Source organism: Mesoplodon mirus, assembly GCF_964341445.2.
Source record: "Mesoplodon mirus genome assembly, chromosome: 18".
NCBI lineage: Eukaryota > Metazoa > Chordata > Mammalia > Artiodactyla > Ziphiidae > Mesoplodon > Mesoplodon mirus.
In genome coordinates this window covers 50,483,657-50,502,464 of record NC_138994.1, presented here as the reverse complement: position 1 = coordinate 50,502,464, position 18,808 = coordinate 50,483,657, and the positions used below count along the sequence as shown (strand labels likewise).

The following is an 18,808-nucleotide window of genomic DNA, read 5'->3' as shown; positions in this document are numbered from 1 at the left end:
CCTCCCATGCCTCCCTTCTGCTCTTTCCATGTGCTGTTTCTTGCAGGGCCTCACCTCTTGGATGACGGGCCAGCCTAAGGGTACGGGGGTGGCCCTTTCAGGCACAAGGTCCTGTCCACCACCTCCAACCCCCCATCTCAATCAGTCCTCTGGGTTCTTGTCCTGCAGCTCCAAACTCCGCTTCCAGTGCCACCGGTCTGCGATGAGGCTTACCCCTAAGCCCTCCCACTCCTGAAGCCCACCCCCTCTTTGCAGGAAACCCTTGGCGGGCAACCAGGAGACCCAGCAGAGACAGGGCTCTGCCAGTGGGAAGGCCCCAGCCCTCAGCCTGCAGGCCTTGAAACACATATGGGTACGCACAGCGCTCATCGAGAAAGTGCTGGACAGGGTCGTGCAGTACCTGGTGGAGAACTGCAGGTGACTGCCCCTCCCTGAGCCCAGCCCTCCCTGTGCTTGACTGCCCACCACAGTCTATAGGCACGTGCCACCCCCCGTAGCATCCCGAAAGCAGAGACCACACCAGGCACCCCACAAAGCTCAGTCCTTGTGGACTCATTTCTTCTTGCTAACTGACATGAATTTGATCCTTGTGGGGGTGTATCTCCTTGGTGAGCTTGACGGCCCTGGAATGAGTCCTGGAGCCCCAGTGGTCACCCTGTCTGTCTCTCCCCTGGCAGCAAGTACTACGAGAAGGAGGCATTACTGGCAGACCCTGTGTTTGGCCCCATCTTGGCCTCTCTTCTAGGTAAGCCTAGGAGCAGACAGGCCTGTGCTGGGCCAGTGGGGGCTCCAGGGCAAGTGCTGAGGGGGCACCCCCGAGCTGGCTGTCCCTGTCTCCACAGTGGGACCCTGTGCCTTGGAGTACACCAAGCTCAAGACAGCCGATCACTACTGGACCGACCCCTCGGCTGATGAGCTGGTCCAGAGGCACCGTATCCGGGGTCCCCCAAATCGTCAGGACTCCCCTGCGAAGCGCCCAGCCCTAGGAGTAGGTGTCACTCTTCCCACCCTGTGCTCACCCAGGATATGCCCCCGGGCCTTTGTGGAGGAGCAGCTAGGCTGTGTGCTCCTGGCAGATCTAGGCTGGGCCTCGGAGATGCCCAGGGGAGTGGCCACCCCAGGAGAGCCTTTTCCCCACACTGGCGCTCACATAAATGCCAGGAGCACAGAGCTGGTCCGTGGCTGAGAGCAAACTGGGTGACCCTTGGGGTCACCTAGAGAGGGTCTGCATGGAGGCCTAGGGCTGACCCCCACGGCTGACTTCCTGGGGCTGGGGGCAGAGCCGTGACTTTGTGCGCAGATCCGGAAGCGGCACTCAAGCGGCAGCGCTTCAGAGGACAGGCTAGCTGCCTGCGCCCGTGAGTACGTGGAGTCCCTGCACCAGAACTCGAGGACACGGCTGCTCTACGGCAAAAACAACGTGCTGGTACAGCCGGTAGGAGAGCCTAACGCCCGGCCCTCCTCTCCCTTTTCCAAAGGCACCAAGACCTCCAGCCACATTCATCCCTTTTCCCAGGGGCTTGACTAGAGAGAAGGGGGAGAAGGGCCCCACCCCCTACTTCACTGTTTCATAGCCTCACGCCCAGCCTGGAGCTGGCAGGAGCCAGGAATGGCATCTGCTCTGGCCAGCTGAGAACCAGGCCGTCCAGGAGTAGGAATGTCAGCCAGCAGGCAGGGTGAACGCCCAGCTTGGGTATGGCTGGCCCGGACATGCCTGGCATCCAGGAGGCTGACAGGACAGAGCCAGTGGCCCCAGGCCAGCCAGGGAAAGGAGGCACCCACATCTGCGTGTGGCACGTGATGCCCCCTACTTCCTCCTGGCTCCCAGTCCAGGATCCTGTGATTGGCCTGGCCTGGCCTCCCTGCACGCACCTGGAGCTCCTTTTCCGTAGGCCAGCCCCAGGAGCCCTCAGGCCCTCATCTTCTCTGTCTTCTGGTGTGTCTGCTCCCTGCAGAAGGAGGACATGGAGGCTGTCCCTGGCTACCTCTCCCTGCACCAGTCTGCACACAGCCTGACTCTGAAGTGGACCCCCAACCAGCTCATGAATGGGACTCTGGGGGATTCCGAGCTGGAAAAGAGGTGGGGGCTTTGGGACTTCCTCCAGGAGCCTTGCTCCCGGGCGGGGGATGGAGAGACCCAGCCTGCTCCAGGGGGCAGGCCTCACTCCTTATCCGATGCCAAGAATTGCAGGGGGAGGCTGCCTGGACAGGTTCCCGAGCTCTCTAGGACTGAGCCGGGCCTGGGCACGGAGAGGTTTGCCTGAGCCAAGCTCTAGGCAGCTGAGACTGCCAGGCTCTGTGCCATGAGGACAGCGTGGGGCCCGGAGGGACAAGGTGGCTGGCCGAGTCACATTCTCGGCTATGGTCAGGGTACTAATAGTAGGTACCTAGAATACTACCCTTCAGGGTAGTCTCACGGGTGTCGGGGCCGGGAGATGAAGAAGGCGGGATGGCAGGTCTTGGGACACAGCGACACCAAACTGGTTCCTTTCCAGCGTTTACTGGGACTACGCCCTTGTTGTGCCCTTCAGTCAGATTGTCTGCATCCACTGCCACCAGCAAAGTGAGCCTCCCCTCTCCTGGGCACAGGGGTGAGGGGAGAGAGCCTGCGCCGTGCACGGACTTCCTGTCCCCCTCCTTCCGTCCCCACGCTCCCACCCCGCTGTCCTCCTACCCAGCCTCACTGGCCCACATTCACCCCCCAGAGAACGGTGGCACGCTCGTGCTGGTGAGCCAGGATGGCATCCAGAGGCCACCACTGCACTTCCCGCAGGGGGGCCACCTGCTGTCCTTCCTGTCCTGCCTGGAGAACGGGCTTCTGCCTCGAGGACAGCTGGAGCCCCCACTCTGGACCCAGCAGGGGAAGGTACCTCGGGGCTTGGGAGGCTCTGGGTGAGGGGATGTGTGGGGTGGGTTCTCCGCCCACCTGCTGGCCTCCCATCCTTTCCCCACACGGACCTCTTAGGAGCAGCCTAGCTGGGTGGGGGGGCAGGGGGGCGATGGATTGGACCCCGCCCTGGGCAGGCTGACCACCCGCCCCTCTCCCCACAGGGGAAGGTGTTCCCCAGGCTACGGAAGCGCAGCAGCATGCGGTCCGTGGACGTGGAGGACGTGGGCTCGGGGCGGGCCACCGACTACGTGTTCCGGATCATTTACCCTGGCCACAGGCACGAGCACAGTAAGTGTCCCAAACGTCATTTGTGGAGGAAGAGAGAGGTGGGGGTGTAGTGTCACCCAGGGGGCCGCAGGCAGGGTCCACTGCCCAGGCCCGGTTAACCCAGGCAGGTACTTACTCAGCCTCTCACCAGACCTTCCCCCCCGCAAATCATCCCTCGGAGAAGTGGTCTCTTGTCTACCTAGCTGTCTTCTCCCCACCTTGTGACCCCAGGCTCTTGGCTCAGCCGATCCAGGTGTCGCTGTACAGTATTCTCTTAGTCATCCTTTCATGCCCTGCCCCAGGGAAAAAATGTGGTGAGACTACACATAGAAGGTGGAGAAATCTTGGTTTCTTTTCAGCCTGCCACCTGACCCCCACAAGGCGGCCTGGGTGCAGGGTCAGCGCGTCTTTATAGATGGTGCAAATTGTTCACTGACTCTGCTAGAGCCAGAACCCTCCCCCAACCAGCTACTGATGAAGGGAGCATTAGCAGGAGTAGGGGGGGCGTCTGGGGTGAGATTTGGAGCTGCAGTGGGAATCTATGGGGCCAGGAGTTGAAAGGTGACTTGACCCTCATGGGTCCTGCCCCACCTGGACATAACCCCTCTGGGCCCCAGGGGGCTTGTCCACAGGCATCTACCAACACATGAGCTCCCTTTCTGGTCAGAGCACCGCTGTTGCCCATAGGTCTCTCCAGGCCAGAATGGCTGATCTCGGGGATAAGGTCAGGGAATTTGCCAGCCCAGAGCATTTATTGCCAGCCAGACCACCTGCTCCCAAAATGTGCTAACTCGTGCCAATAAGCTGTCGACAAGTTGTCTCCGTATTAGTGGACAGATTGCCCAGACTGCAAACACACAGCCACAGCGCGAGTTCTCTGTTAACAGGCTTGGAGGGCAGGAGACCTGGGGCCCCCTTCCCTCCCAGGAGTGCCTGGTGAAGAGAAGGAGACTCAGCTTTGGCCAGAACGTGTTTGCAGACCTGGCATTTAATCTCAGGCTCTTGCTCGGCTCAGATTCTGCAGCTTCCACTTGCCCTCTTCAAGCCTTGGTACTTCCCAGTTCCGGTCACTTCAAGGAGCTGAAGCCCAGCGGGGTGACTCAGGCTCCTGGGGAGCAGCTCTGGGAAGCCCTTAGGAGGGTGGGTTTATAGTCTGAAGCGGGGGATTTGGGGTAACCCTCAGATGCAGTTCAGCTTGACCATGACACGAGCCGAAGAATGATTGGGACCCATCTGCCAGCAGTCATGCCCAGCCTCCGCCAGGGCTGGGGAGTCCCTGTCTTTCCCTACCCTGGCGCCCCCATCAGTTCTCTCTCTTCTGTTCTTCCTAGAGAGGGCATCCTCCAAAAGTGGAGCTCTGTAGCTGCCGCCCTGTCCTCACCTTCTTCCATACTTTCCCCAGTAACTCATCAACAGACTCTCAGGTCCCCCCTTCCCCTCTTCCATGCCCTGCAGGCTCAAGGTGACCCAGACTCCATTCTGCTCTCCCGAAGGAGGGAGTGCGGACCCTCCTGCCCCGGGCCTAGGGTCCTCACGCCTCTGCATCTCTGCTATTCTTTTTGAGCAGTCACTATTAACTACCACCACCTAGCGGCCAGCCGCGCGGCCTCGGTGGACGATGATGAGGAAGACGAGGATAAACTACACGCGATGCTCTCAATGATCTGCTCGCGGAACCTCACAGCTCCCAATCCGATGAAAGGTTTTTATCCCTCCCCCTCTCCCTGACCCCATCCTCCCGCCCCACCCCCCTGGGCCCACCTGCCACCCACCGCAGGGGCTCAAATGGCAGTGTTGGCATTATGGGACTTGCACCCAGGAGGCAGATCAGGGAGGGTGGAAGGAGGTGCTGGCAGGAGGGGACAGTACAAAATGCAGTTGACTCTGGGCTCCCCATTGAACGAGAAGAGAGGGCTTTGCACCCGAGAGGGAAGAGATTGACTGGTGGGAAGGTCTGATTTTCTGGTCCCCTGTTGGAAATGAATGGCTCTCTGAGAGCCCTGCTCCCACTCTGGAGGGGTCATGCTGGCAAACCCAGGACAGTGTCTCTTTCCTTCGCTCCTGCTGGCTGGGAAGACGGGCCCCCTGTGCCTCTGACTCCTGACTTAACGGAAACAGGACAGAAGTACCAGGCCCCTCTTTAGCAGGGGTAGGGGCTGGACAGCTCAAGGGGACAGGAGTCACCTGTGGTCAGGTGAGCGGTCAGGGTCACCATGGAAAGAGACCCGGGGCTCAGTTTACCCAGCTGGCACTTTAGCATGAAATCTAGAAATATCTGTGCCAAGGATATAAGACAGGTGTGTTCCCGCCCTCATGGACCTGACTCCAGGGTTACCAAGGCCCCCTCATTGGAAATGACAGGACAGCGCCCACAGCTCCTCTGTCCACCACTCAGCGCAGAGCTAGACTTGTAGAGGGACTGGTCAGGGGATCAGTGAGGGCCAGGCCCAGGTGCTCAGGGAAGATTGCTTCTGAAGGGCTGAGGCCACCTGTCTTGGAGTTTAGGGGAGGCTCCCCATGCCCACCATTCCCATGCCACAGGTTAATTTCTTTTTTTTCATTAAAAATATTTATTGTCCATATAGGAGCTAGTGGGAAAAGCTTCGTCTCTCTTTTCTATACTCTAAGAATGACCAATTAAATATATAATCCCCAACCTTTTAGGAGATGAGGGTAGGGTTTATACAACAAGTAGGAGAAGAAACTTAAGACACCATTGTCCATAATGAAGTGTCAACCCATCTCTATTTCTTCAGACCTTAATGCAAACATGGAACCCTTTGATCCATTGCCCTACCAAAGCACCTTGGTGCAGGGGGCATGACTGCTGTCCATAGCCACATCCAACTGCAGACATTGTAGCCAACGCTCGGAAGTCAATGGATCTCTATTAAACACACACACACACACACACACACACACACACACATACACACACACACACACAACACCCCTAATTGCAGCTGCTTTTAAATATTGGAACATTAAATTTGTGAGGCAGATTATTACAGTAATATCTTCCAATTTGTTTATGCCTCCCTGAATCCATTTGAATAATTCCCTACCGTTCTTCTAATTAATTTATTTTTAATTTTTTAAACCATTTTTTAAATTGAAGTATAGTTAATTTACAATTTTTTTTTGAGGCCACTTGGCTTGTGGGATTTTAGTTCCCCAACCAGGGATTGAACCCAGGCCCTTGGCAGTGAGAGGGAGGATCCTAACCACTGCACCACCAGGGAATTCCCTAATTTACAATGTTGTGTTAGTTTCAGGTACATAGCAAAGTGATTCAGTTACATATATATATATATATTCTTTTTCAGATTCATTTCCATTATAGGTTATTACAAGATATTGCATATAGTCCCCTGTGCTATACAGTAGGTCCTTGTTGTTTATTTTATATATAGTAATACATATATGTTAATCCCAGACTCCTAACTTATCTCTCCCCTCCGCCCCTGGCCACAGATTAATTCCTTCTCCCCTTCCCTGCCCCTACAGGGGGCATCTAGGAATATGTGACACTCTCCTTATGCTTCCGCAAAATTCTACCAAAGAACCCAGTTCCTTAGCTCAGCCACCAAGCCTGTAATGGGCGACCAAGTCCACGGCCTAGAACACATCGAGCACGCCCTCAGCACAACTGCCAGCTGCCCCCTTACCCATCACATTCCTGTCCTTGTGCCGGCCCTCGCTCCCAGCCCTTCCAGTGGGCCTTGCAGGCCAGCTGGTGGGAACTCGGGGGAGCCTCCTCACTTGTCATGTTTTTTGCCTGCCACCTGGTTCCTTGCAAACCTGGGCTTGAGGCTGATGCTTATTTCCAGGTTAGCTGACTTGGAGCCGTGTGGGGAAGCTAAGTCAGGAGAGCCGGGGAGCCCCTTCTCACCCCACAAATTATAGTCAGGCTGGAGGCTGTGGGGGTGGGGGAGTCCCAGTAGAGCCCCTAATTAGTGGAGCTGGAGACAGGAAGCCATCCCTGGCTGCTCTTAAGAGCTGAGGCCTCCAGGGTCAGAGAAACTTACAGGGTCCAGAGGCCTCGGGGCTTGTTTGGGCATCCTCTTGGGGAACTCAGGGGTCAGACCGACCCAGTGTGTAGCCCCTGGGACCCCAACACTTGAGGAGGGGGAGGAGGTGTGGAAGCAGAATCAGCAGGTGGCTGGGGAGATGGTGTGGGAGCCCTCATGTCCGCTCCAGTCCATAATGACAACACTGCTGAGGCCGTTCTGCTAGCCGTTGCTTTCCAGGCCTGCAACATGCTTGACTTGTGCATGTGAATCAAGTGGCGGGTGTCCAGACTCTCCTTCCCCCCTCCCCTCCTTTTCCCGCTGCCTCCCCGACAGAGCAGAGATGCTGTTCACTCTAATTCGGCTCCAGGCCAGGCACCTTTCCCTCGGAGTCTTAGGGGCTGTGGGGTTCAATCACCCTAATTGTTTTGCTTCAAACTTTCCTCACGCTCAGAGGAGAGAGTCAGAGCCGAAGCTGGCCCAGCAGACCCCCGTCCAGCCTGCTGCCCCTCGCCCAGTCACTCCAGAGCTCCAGCTGTCTGCACTGGGTTAATTCAGAGATGCAGTGTTCAATGCTGGCTGGTTCAGCTCCTTCCTGGAGAATTAAGGTGAAGAGCATTGACCCAGGAGTCTGCCTTGGTTGGGCCCTGCTTTCTGGGCATGAACTCGTTTCCCTGTGTGCCCACCCTCTGCACCTGGCAACCCCCTGCCTGCCCGCCTGCTGCCTGCTGCCTACCTGGCTGGGCCTGCTCCTGCCACACACACCGCCACCGCCCCCCCCCCCGGCTCCTCCCACCACTGGCCTCTCTCCTGCCTGCTGCAGGGGCCTGAGCTGGGCTCCTGCCCCATCCCACCTGCATTTGCCCCCTCCTTCTTCTTTCCAGAGTCTCAGGCATGGCTTGCAACCCCTCACTCCCAGAGCCGCAGCCCCTCCACACCAAGTGTGTTCCCTTAATTTGCCTCCTGGTGGAGCTGAAGGGCCAGATATCTATAAAAATCCCAGCCGTGGGTCTGGGGAGAGAGCCCTGGGGCCAAGACAGGGCAGCCCCTGAGGGACTGGAGGGGGTCAGCTCAGCCCTCCCCACCAAGGCACACCCAGAGCTGGAGTCTGGCTCCCACAAAAACCAGGCCTAGGTCTGCTCCAGACTCATAGCAGGCCAGGGCCCAAGCCATAATTCGCAGAAAAGAACTACTGCTTGAAAGAAGTCTATCACACATACAGCTCTCTCTCTCTTTCCTTGTCTTCTTCACTCTTCTCTTTCTCTCTCTCCTTCCTGGCGTCATCTCCTGGTCCTTTCACTTTCTGCCCTCACTTTGCTTCATCTTTGTGGCTCACTGGACCTGCCAGAGTCCCGCACGAGCAGTGCCCGCCCCACGTGGGCCTTCGAAGCTCTCAAGGGTCTTGAGTTGTGATTCAGGCTAGCTGGGCCGGCTGAGGAGGCTTGGTCTGCTGTGGTGTAAAATTGTCCAAGGAGCTGTCTTCTGAGGCTGCACCGGGCACACTCTTCTGGATGGTGGAACGTGCATGCCCAGCTGCCACCCTCATCCCCACAGTGGCCTGGCAGCCCCGGAAACTTTGCCCCTCCTGCCAGTTCACCTGCGTGTTTGCAGGAGGCCACCATGCAGTGCAGTCAGGCTAGGCAAGGATGGAGAACTCACCCACTGCTGCGAACTCGGGGGCACCTGGCCTGGGCAGGGAGCACTGCTCCTGCTTAGCCACTGGCCGCCAGGTCTAGAACCCTCAGGGGGGTGAGGTCTGCGGACCACGACTGGTGGCTCAGGGGTCCTTCGGGGGTTTTGATCAGTGGGTGCTCCTGGCATGGGAAGGTTCAAAGTTTGCAAAGTTCCAGGCACCTTCCTGCACATCCCAGAGTTTGCCCAAAGAGACCAGGCTGAATCCTGGAAGGCCAAGCCAGCTGGCAGCATTTCAGAGAGCTCAGGCTTTTCTTGTTCCTTCTTTTTTCTCCTCCCTCTAGAAAAACAAGTGTCTATTCCATTGCTTATAGCAAGATGGAGAGAATAGACACAATCATCCATGACTCAGTGAAAGTGTCTTACCACGTTGAGAAAGACTAGGTGGACGCTGGGAAGTGTCAGGCGCCCTCTCTCTCCACCACTTCCAACTCTGGGCTCTGGACCCTGGGCCAGGCAGGCACCACCCCTGTGGTTTTCCACCAAAGGGTGACTTCATGCTGCAGCTCTGGGCACAGAGGTGGGCATGCTGCAGGGTACTTGGGGGGAGGAGACCTGCCGGGCCCTGACCATGGCCCCCCTCCTGCCCTCAGATGCTGGCGACATGATCGAGATGCAAGGCTTTGGACCCAGCCTGCCAGCCTGGCACCTGGAGCCCCTGTGCAGCCAGGGCTCCTCCTGCCTCTCCTACTCCACCAGCAGCTCCCCATACGTACCCCCCAGCCACTGCAGCTGTGTCCCTGACCGGTGAGTGGGTGTGTCCATCCGTGTGTATGTGTCAGTCTGTCCTTTGGGGCTGTGTCACTTGCCTGAAGGGTGATCTCTAGTTGGACACACCTGGGTTCGAATTTCACTTCTGCTCCCCATGTGGCTTTGACAAGTTGCTGAGTCTCTCTGAGCTTCTCCATTTCTGAGCCTCAGTTTCCTCATCTGTAAGATGGGGATAATACCCCCTTCTCCCTAAGGTACTTGTGAGGACTGAATGAGGTATATAACCCACGTGAGTGTCCAGAGCTGTGCCTGGCACAGAGCAAGTGCTCAGTACCTGGAGCTCCCCTTTCCAAGGTGGACCTGGATCCTGCTGTCAGGCTGCCGTCTGAGGACACTCAGCAGGTATCTGGGCATCTGCCACGTGCCAGGAACAGTGTGCGAATGGCATTTGTGTGAGGGTCATATGCCGACACTTGATGCTTGCCGACGGCTTTTTCACTAGGAACTTCATTTTTCTACCTGTTGCACCTGTTGACCCTCGGATGGCTCTCTCCATTTTCACATGAGGAAACCAAGATTCACTAACATGAAGTTAGTTGCCCAAGGTCCCCTGGGTGATTGGGGGCCAGGCTGGGCCCCCAGCAGCTCTACCCAGGGTAGCTTGGCAGGGCCGGGGAGCCCTTGACATGCTTCTGGGTTGTAGATCCGGCTCCCTGCACCACCTGCCCTCTGAGCCAGAAGGTCCTTGCTTCTCACTCTTCTCTCCAGAGGAGCAGCCCTGAGTCAGTTGATTCCACAGGTTGCCCCTCAAGCTGCTGTGTGAGAGCATGAAGAGGCAGATCGTGTCCCGGGCCTTCTATGGCTGTGAGTGTGGGGTGAGGTGGGGCCGCAGGGGGTGGGAGCAGGGGCAGGGGGAGGCACCGGGACAGAGGGTCACGGCCTCCCGGCTCCCACCCCCACAGGGCTGGCACACTGCCGCCACCTGTCCACGGTGCGGACCCACCTGTCAGCACTGGTGCATCACAACATCATCCCACCCGCCCGGCCACCGGGGGCCTCGGGGGGCCTCACCAAGGACATGTGGAGCAAGTATCAAAAGGACGAAAAGGTGCACGCTCTGGGGTGCCAGGGACCGAGGCCGGCTCGAGGGGCTGGGGGCCAGCAGGGAGAGGAGACCAGCCTGCTCTGTGAGTGGCTTTCACAGACTACATGGGCGTTCAGGTAAAAGGTGGTCCAGGGTCAGAGGTGACAGGCCAGGACTGATGGCCTTGGAGTGCCTGGGTCAAGGTAGAGTCTCACAACTAGACCTGTGGGTTTCCACAGGAAGGGGACTGGACAGGAAGTCTATTCTGCTTCTGCATTACTCCACGACCTTGAGGAAATCTCCTCGTCTCTCTGGGCTCCTTTTCTGCCCTGGAAGGAAGCAGGGTTGAAGTAGATCTGCTTCCACCTCTAGTCTGGGGGCAGGGAGGATGTGACGGTCCCAAAGCCGGGTTTGCCTGGGTTTCAGCAGAGTGACCAAATGAATCGCCAGCCCCAGCCCCAGCTCTCAGGGCATGGGGTCGCCGAGCTGGGCTGCAGAGACTGCAGGGGCTGCATAGTCTTTCCCCCCTGGGTCCCTCAGAACTACAAGGAGCTGGAGCTGCTGCGGCAGGTTTACTCTGGCGGCGTGGAGCACGAGGTCCGCAAGGACGTCTGGCCGTTTCTGCTTGGCCACTACAAGTTTGGCATGAGCAAGAAGGAGATGGAGCAGGTGAGGGGAGCCTGTTCCCCATGGGGGTAGGGAGATGGGGAGCCAGGCCATGGGAAGCAGGGAGGGGGGCCTCAGAAACCCCAGCCTCTTCCCAGCCAGAAAGGAACAGGGCAGAGGAAGATGTTAGCAGGGGTGCCCCACTGTCTTCACCCCGAGGCCAGATCCTAGTCTCCAGCTGTCCCAGGAGGACAGCTGCAGAGGAGGGCCTGGTGCACCCCTCCCGCCATGGTCACGCTGTGGTCTGAGTACAGGTGGACACAGTGGTGGCAGCGAGGTACCAGCGGGTGTTGGCGGAGTGGAAGGCCTGCGAGGTGGTGGTGAGGCAGCGGGAGCGGGAGGCTCACCCAGCTACGCTCACCAAGTTCTCCTCAGGCAGCAGCATCGACAGCCACGTGCAGCACCTCATCCACCGAGACTCCACCATCAGCAATGACGTGAGCCCGAGGGGACCTGGGGGCCGGGGGCGGGGCCACCAGCGCTGTAGGCCTGCCCTCTGGTGTTCGCTGGCAGTGGAGCCCTGGAGAACAGCTTAGTGTGTCTGTGTCTCATTTTCTTCCACTGAAAAATGGGATGACGGTCCCCTGCTGCCCACTTCTCTGGGTGTTGCAGGAATAAAATGACGTGGTGCGCTGTGTTCTGTTCTAATGGACTAGCAGAGGAGGATAAATTTATGGGGAATTAGGGAGGCTCTCCCTCTTTGTAGAAAGACCTGAAGGCTAGGGATGGGCCTCCCTAGGTTCTAGTCCCAGGTCCACTCGTGACAAGATGAGTGACTTCTCTCCCATCTCTGGGCCTCAGTGCCCCCCTCAGCTCCACTCTCCTCTGATTGCAGAAGCTCCTGCGAGGGCTGTTGGCCAGAGACCAGGGGAGCACTTAACAGCAGTCCCACCTTACAGAGTTGACTATGCAAAGCCAGTTCACAGCCTGTGTGGTTCTTCTGGCCTCACCCCTGACTTTTAGGTGAACATCAAGTCCCAAACTATGGCTGCTGGGCCCAACCAGAACTGATAAGTTTAAGTTTTCAGGACATTGTTTCATTAACTTACATCTTTTCTTTAAAATTGCCTCTTTAGATAGTGTATGTTCTTGTTACTTAACTCCTTACTAACAGAGAACTCAAATTGGAGCAAGACTTAAAGAAATATAACTACCAAGGTACACTCTCCTTTCCATGGGCTTTGTTCTTAATCCCCTATTTGTGAACATACACTCTTTCTGCTTTGGGTTTTGTAAAATCCTGAGTCTGTACCAATGCCCCAGCTGCTTAGCTTATGGACTCAAGTATCCTTTCTCACTGGCACTATTCTGAGGCTCTGAACTGCCTCAGAATCATGGCCGTACCTGACACTAACCCAACAGTGCTTCTTGCCCAAAGTGAAAAGTCTTTTTAAGCATTCCCTTCCCTACATAGTCCAAATAGAAAACCAAAATGAAACAAAACTGTATGTATATGTCTCTTCTTTTCCCTGTGACTTATCTGTGGGAGTGTGGACTGTTTCAATCAGTAGAATATGTTTCTTTTCACTTCTTACCTCTCCTCAGCTAATATAACCGATTAGGTACTTGCTAGAGAGGTTTCCTGCCTTGTACAGAACATTCAGTACTGAAATTAAGGAAGAACTTATTTTTCCTAACACCTCCAATCTGCCGCATCCATAGGCTGCCCCAGAGGCCACACCAGAGACACTATGGAAGCTGTCCTGGCCCGAGGCAGCCTCATGAGTTCTGTGTCTGTAGAGTGACACTTACGCTGGCCATCGAGCGTCCAGGCCTCCGGTCCCCCTTCTTCCCTGCAGCAGCCGCAGGAAGCGCTTCACACTTTTTCTCACCAGTTTGAGGCCAGATGGGGCTGGAGATGGTGTTTTCATGTTTTCCTGGAGCCTGGTCAGCTGGGTCAAAGGGGGCACTTGGCACCTGGGGAAGGCAGTGCTAGAGGCCATGGGGTGGGAGAGGGGGTGTGAGGAGACTTCTCCATCCCTCTCAGGTCTGACCCAGGAAGGAGATGCCGAGCTGAGGGACGGTGCTGGAGTGCAGGTGTGAGCCCTGCCATCTTTGCCCCCACCAGGTGTTTGTCTCTGTGGATGAACTGGAGCCTCCAAGGCCCCTGGGCCCCGAAGATCCCAGACCAGAGCCTGAGCAGGGGGCGGGGGCCAGGCCCACTGGCACCACCATGGTGGAGCAACAGTCGGTGGAGTTCGACTCTCCAGACTCAGGACTGCCTTCCTCCCGCAATTACTCCGTGGCCTCGGGCATCCAGTCAAGCATAGATGAGGGCCAGAGCATGGGCTTTGAGGAGGAGGATGGCGGTGGGGAGGAAGGCTCTGACGGGCTGGTCCCTGCAGCCCAGGTCTCCAAGCCTCAGGACCCCAGCCAGGAGAAGGCCTCGCGAGCCGGCGAGCTGGAGGCCGGGGAGGAGCTCGCCGCCGTGTGTGCTGCTGCCTACACTGTATGTGGTCGTTCCCCAGGCACTGCTCTCAGCGGCCCCAGAGGCTGGGGATAGGGGCTGGCGGGGCAGAGGGTGGGGTGGCCTGGACTGTCCTGGAGGGAGGCGTTCAGCCCATCTCTCAGCAACCCCACGGGACTCTGTTCTCTGAGTCCCTTGGTTCCCTGCCTTTGCTGCCTTCCTTTATTCGGGCATCACCTCCAGCCCCCAACTCACCCCTGAGGGCCGTCCGCTCCTCCAGATAGAATTACTGGACACCGTGGCCTTAAATTTGCACCGCATAGACAAGGATGTGCAGCGATGTGACCGCAACTACTGGTACTTCACACCCCCCAACCTCGAGCGGCTCAGAGACATCATGTGCAGGTGCCACTGTGGGGCTGGGCTCTGTGGGAGGCAGGGACCCTGCTCTGTGAAAGGCTAGACCCGGCAGCGCCCTGCTCCCCTGCCCTGTCCCCTACTCACGCTCAGCTCCCTCTGTCTGCTGTGCCCCCTACCCCACCCCCTCGTCATTCTCGAGGTCTTTCGGATCTCAGGTTTGCCCATGCTTCTACAGGAAGCCTTAGAGGACCCCCACCCAACATGTCAGGTGGTGATGGCCTGTCCAGTCTCTCTCCCTGAGCCCCCGAGGGCCTTGAGGACAGTGGCTATGGGTTGTTTGCTGTCGTGCTCCAGTGCTTTAGGGTCGCAGAACCTCTGGGGAGCAGGCTGCTCTAGGGGCCGTCTCCCCAGGAGTTCCTGAGGGAAGGGGAGGATGGCGCACAGTGACTCTCCCTGGCATTTCAGCTACGTGTGGGAGCACTTGGACGTGGGCTACGTGCAGGGCATGTGCGACCTGCTGGCGCCTCTCCTGGTTGTCCTCGACAATGGTGAGGCGGGGGTGTTGGGATTGGGCCTGGGCTGACCCAAGCTGGAGAAAGGAAAAGGGGATGGCATGGTCTTCATGGGTGGGCATGTGAGCCAGCCCTGTCCCCCTGCGGACTGAGGCTTTGGGGTCTCCTGCTTTGCCGGCCTCACGCCCACCTCCCCACAGACCAGCTGGCCTACAGCTGTTTCAGCCACCTCATGAAGAGGATGAGCCAGAACTTCCCCAACGGGGGTGCCATGGACGCCCACTTTGCCAACATGCGCTCCCTCATCCAGGTGAGGCTGGCAGCAGCCCGGGGGCAAGTGACCGGGCAGCGCTGGGCTTGTTCGTCATCCACGGGGAGGCCGGGGAATGCTCCCAAAATGTTTTTTACGTATGCTTAGTTTCTTTCATTAAAAAAAAAAAAACCCACCATTTTCAACCTTACAAATTGAGGAGGCGTGTCAGTGTGTGAACGCTTATGCTCATGAAAGTTCTGGCGAGTAGTGCGGTCGATGATGAAATCACCCAGAATGTGGCATCACTCCAAAGAGTACATCCCAGAGAGACAGGTGGAGCTGCAGAGTGCAGCCTGGACGGGAGAGGCGGGAGCAGCTGCCAAGCAGCCAGGGAGGCACCACAGAGGGGCCTGGGGGGCAGGGAGCCAGGGAGAGGCTGCACCAGTTCAGTCTGGCTCCCGTCCTCCACTCAAACCAGATCCTGGACTCAGAGCTGTTTGAACTGATGCATCAGAATGGAGACTACACCCACTTCTACTTCTGTTACCGCTGGTTCCTGCTGGATTTTAAGAGAGGTAAGAGGTGGGCTGGAGAGTGGGCCTGGGGTCAGGGGCGGTGGGAGATGCCTCTTCCCCGAAGTCAGTGGTTCTCAACCCACACTGTATTTTAGAACCCCCTGAGGAGCCCTGGGCCCCACCCAGCCCCAGACTTCCTAAATGTGGTGATTTTAAAAGCCATTAGGTGAGTCCACAGCGCAGCTAGGGTTGAAAATCACCCAAAGGCAATGGTTTTCAGACCTGTTTTCGAACCAAATCTTCCCGAGCACCAAGGCCTATAAAAGGCTGCTCTAGTACAATGTGGCCTCTGCAGGAGGCCAGTGTACAGGAACTACAAGGGAGGAGGGTGGGGCCTTGGCCTGGGGCACAGAACTGCTCTCCTGGACAGGCTCCCGTGGTGGGGAGGGTCCCGGGACTCTGGCCCCTGGAGCTCTGTCTCGGCACGAGGTTCTGTCCAGAGGCCTGTGGACAGCCAGGCCCAGCCTCAGCCCCTCGCTGTCCGCAGAGCTGCCGTATGAGGATGTGTTTGCTGTGTGGGAGGTGATCTGGGCAGCCCGGCACATCTCCTCGGAGCACTTTGTCCTGTTCATCGCCCTGGCCCTGGTGGAGGCCTACCGAGAGATCATCCGTGACAACAACATGGACTTCACTGACATCATCAAGTTTTTCAACGGTAGGAGCCACTCGGCCGTTCCAGCTGCCTCAGCAGGGGCGTGGGGGCCTCCACAGGGTTTGGGGGCCCTCGGGAATACTGGCCCCTACCCTGTAAGCAAATGTCAGGAGTCCAGGTGGAAACGGAGCAGGGTGGGCAGTCCCAGGGCTCCTCCCAGACGGCTGCCCCCACTCAGTTATCCATGTTTCCCCCCAGAGCGGGCTGAGCATCACGACGCCCAGGAGATCCTGCGGATCGCCCGGGACCTCGTCCACAAGGTGCAGATGCTCATAGAGAACAAGTGAGGGCTGTGGCCAGGGGGGCAGTGGCCCGCCAGAGCCCGGGCTCCGGGCCCCTTTGGTCCCGCAGAGGAAGGTGCAGGCGCGGCACAGCCGAGACTGCCCCAGCCCTCAGCTGACCCACCGGCCCAACTGTATTCCTAGCAAAGCGCTTGTGAGCCTGGGACAGGACTCCAGGCAGTGCTGGCCCTTCAGGGCGAGTCAGGGGCCAGGATGCCCTCAGGTCAGGACCGGGGAGGGAGGGGTCAGCCTCAGGGAATGGCTGCCTTGGGGGACACTTACCCTGCTCCCCTCTCAAACACCTGGGGATAGTCCCACTGCCACTGGCAGCCCCAGCCTGGACAGCTCCCCGTGGCCTCTCCTGGGGCCCTGGAGAGTTAGGAGGGCTGTAGTTGCCTGGACCCTACCTGGGTGGGTCTAGGGGACTCTGTGCTGTATCTCTTCTGAGCGTCCCTCTGCAGGCCCAGTGCATGTGCACGCACCAGCCCGTTAGAGCAGCCAGAATGGCTGCCAGTCTGGGTGTGTGCCCTGGGTGCAGGAGACCTGGGCTGCATTCCAGGCCCTCCCCTGAGACTGCGGGACAGCCCACCACGGGCCCTGGGCGGGAGCAGCCCACCTCAGCAGCTCTGCCACTGCCTTTAGCCACCTGAGGTGACCCCATGCACCACCACCACCCCCGGCCTATACAGTGCACCCATGTGTACCTGTACAGCCTCTTACCACCCTGCTCTTGCTTTATGCATTAGATGCATCCCCGAAAACTGTGTATCAGTGACGCTTTTGCCAGCAGAATGACCTGGAATGTGGCAGAAGCACTTGCTCTCCAGGCTGATTCTTTAGGGAGGCAATCCCGTCATGGCCTCCTCTCAGGGACGGGCTCCAGAGCTTGGGGCAGCCCATTGCCTATCCCAGGCATCTGCTGAGTCCCTGAGGTGGAGGGGTGGGTACTTGGATCTCCCCAGCTTGTCCTTGGTGAGAAGCAAGGCTAGCTCTTCCTTCCACATGCTTCTCAGGATGCCGAGAACACTAGGGACCCACAAACCCCCTTAGAGGAGCCTCACTCATGGAGGTGCTAGGAAGGGCCCAGCTCCTGACCCCAGGCCTAGTCACACTGCTTGCTCTGTCATCCCCACTTCCCGTCTCATCAATACATGCAGGATAGGCCTTGTTCTAGGGCCAGGAGGCCACTCTGCCCCAGGGTTGGGCCTGCCCAGCTATCACTAAGGTCTGGAGACTTCCTGCATTTGAGAAACACGAGAAAGGGCCCAGCCACCCCTCTGCATCTAGCACAGTCTCCCCAGCCCAGCCCTGCCCCGGGCACTGCACCACCTGTTTGGAGGCCAGCCTGCCCCACTGCCCACCCACCAGGTGAGTCCCTGGCCTCCACCAAGCACAGTGGCCGTTGTGTGCCTGCCTTAGTGACTCAGTGGTTTTTTGAGGAGCAGAGTGTGTATGTTTTTTGGCTCAGAAACTATACTCTTCAATGTAACAGACCAATAAACACAGCATTTGGCAATGCTTGAAGCTCTGGTGGCTATTTGTGGGCTGGCACTGGACCGTCAGTGACTGTTTGTGTTGGGGAATTCGGTAAGCTCCGGATTGAGCGGTAAGGAGGGCCAGCCCCACAAGGCAAAGGTGGTGAAAAGAGAGAACCAAAGTTTCCAGAAGAGAGGGGCCTTGGCTGTGGAATGGTCCAGGGTGATAGCCAGACTCTAAGTACCTAGAGAGTTGAAGGAAGTCAGAAAGAGAAAGGCCTAGACTGACCAATGGCCTCTCCAGCTTCTGGATGGCATGTAAGTCCCTGCCCCGCCCCGCCCCTTTCCAGCCTTTCTGCCCTCTGAGCTGGAGCTTGATGGGGAACCTACAAGACCTCCCGGCCTCTCTGCTTCTGCCCATTGAGCACTGTCTTTGAGATGCCTGCTTCAGGCGGGAGCGTGGAGGGTGTAGTGGCAGGAGAGGTCAAACTCACTGAGGCATGGAGAGTGCTGGACTCAAATAGCAGGTTCCCATCTGCCTTCTGCCTTCCCCCGCCTCAGAGGGCCACTGCCCCATCAGCCACAGTTCCAGATAGAGGGCTGCAGTCACCAGCATGTTGTTTGGTGTAGAGGACACTAGCTTTCTGGGCACTAGGGCCTGCTGTCAACTTACTCAGAGCTGCCCAGGCAAGGAAACCAGTTGACACCAGGAACCCTGTGGCCAGGACCTTATAAGCCCCTCAAGGAAACTCCTCTCCACCCCCTAGCTGACCTTGTAGCCTGGAGCAATCAGAATTCCCTCTGCTGTAACATCTATTCATGATAAAAACTCTTACCAAAGTAGGTATAGAGGGAACATATCTCAACATAGTGAAAGCTATTTATGACAAACCCATAGCCAACATAATACTCAATGGTGAAAAGCTGAAAGCCTTCCTCCTAAAATCTGGAAAAAGGATGCCCACTCTCACCT

The 18,808-nt window shown here is 57.7% G+C and overlaps 1 protein-coding gene across 4 annotated transcripts in view; it reads left to right on the top strand.

Moving 5' to 3' along the window:
- Window positions 1-17,884, top strand: part of SGSM2 (small G protein signaling modulator 2) — a 37,604-nt gene extending 19,720 nt beyond the window's left edge. Inside the window, exons 4-24 of one of the 4 annotated variants that reach the window (XM_082605369.1) lie at window positions 256-417; window positions 678-745; window positions 843-988; window positions 1,301-1,435; window positions 1,956-2,080; window positions 2,496-2,563; window positions 2,706-2,866; window positions 3,052-3,178; window positions 4,722-4,859; window positions 9,453-9,606; window positions 10,370-10,434; window positions 10,533-10,678; window positions 11,195-11,323; window positions 11,575-11,757; window positions 13,389-13,769; window positions 14,008-14,132; window positions 14,553-14,635; window positions 14,800-14,909; window positions 15,331-15,427; window positions 15,915-16,082; window positions 16,278-17,884. In XM_082605369.1, coding sequence (XP_082461495.1) covers window positions 256-417; window positions 678-745; window positions 843-988; window positions 1,301-1,435; window positions 1,956-2,080; window positions 2,496-2,563; window positions 2,706-2,866; window positions 3,052-3,178; window positions 4,722-4,859; window positions 9,453-9,606; window positions 10,370-10,434; window positions 10,533-10,678; window positions 11,195-11,323; window positions 11,575-11,757; window positions 13,389-13,769; window positions 14,008-14,132; window positions 14,553-14,635; window positions 14,800-14,909; window positions 15,331-15,427; window positions 15,915-16,082; window positions 16,278-16,366 — 2,860 coding nt within the window. In that variant the 3' untranslated portion in view covers window positions 16,367-17,884. The remainder of the gene's footprint in view (window positions 1-255; window positions 418-677; window positions 746-842; window positions 989-1,300; window positions 1,436-1,955; window positions 2,081-2,495; window positions 2,564-2,705; window positions 2,867-3,051; window positions 3,179-4,721; window positions 4,860-9,452; window positions 9,607-10,369; window positions 10,435-10,532; window positions 10,679-11,194; window positions 11,324-11,574; window positions 11,758-13,388; window positions 13,770-14,007; window positions 14,133-14,552; window positions 14,636-14,799; window positions 14,910-15,330; window positions 15,428-15,914; window positions 16,083-16,277) is intronic. The other 3 variants (XM_082605370.1, XM_082605371.1, XM_082605372.1) reach the window with 3 other exon arrangements.
- The last annotated feature ends 924 nt before the right edge of the window (window positions 17,885-18,808 follow it).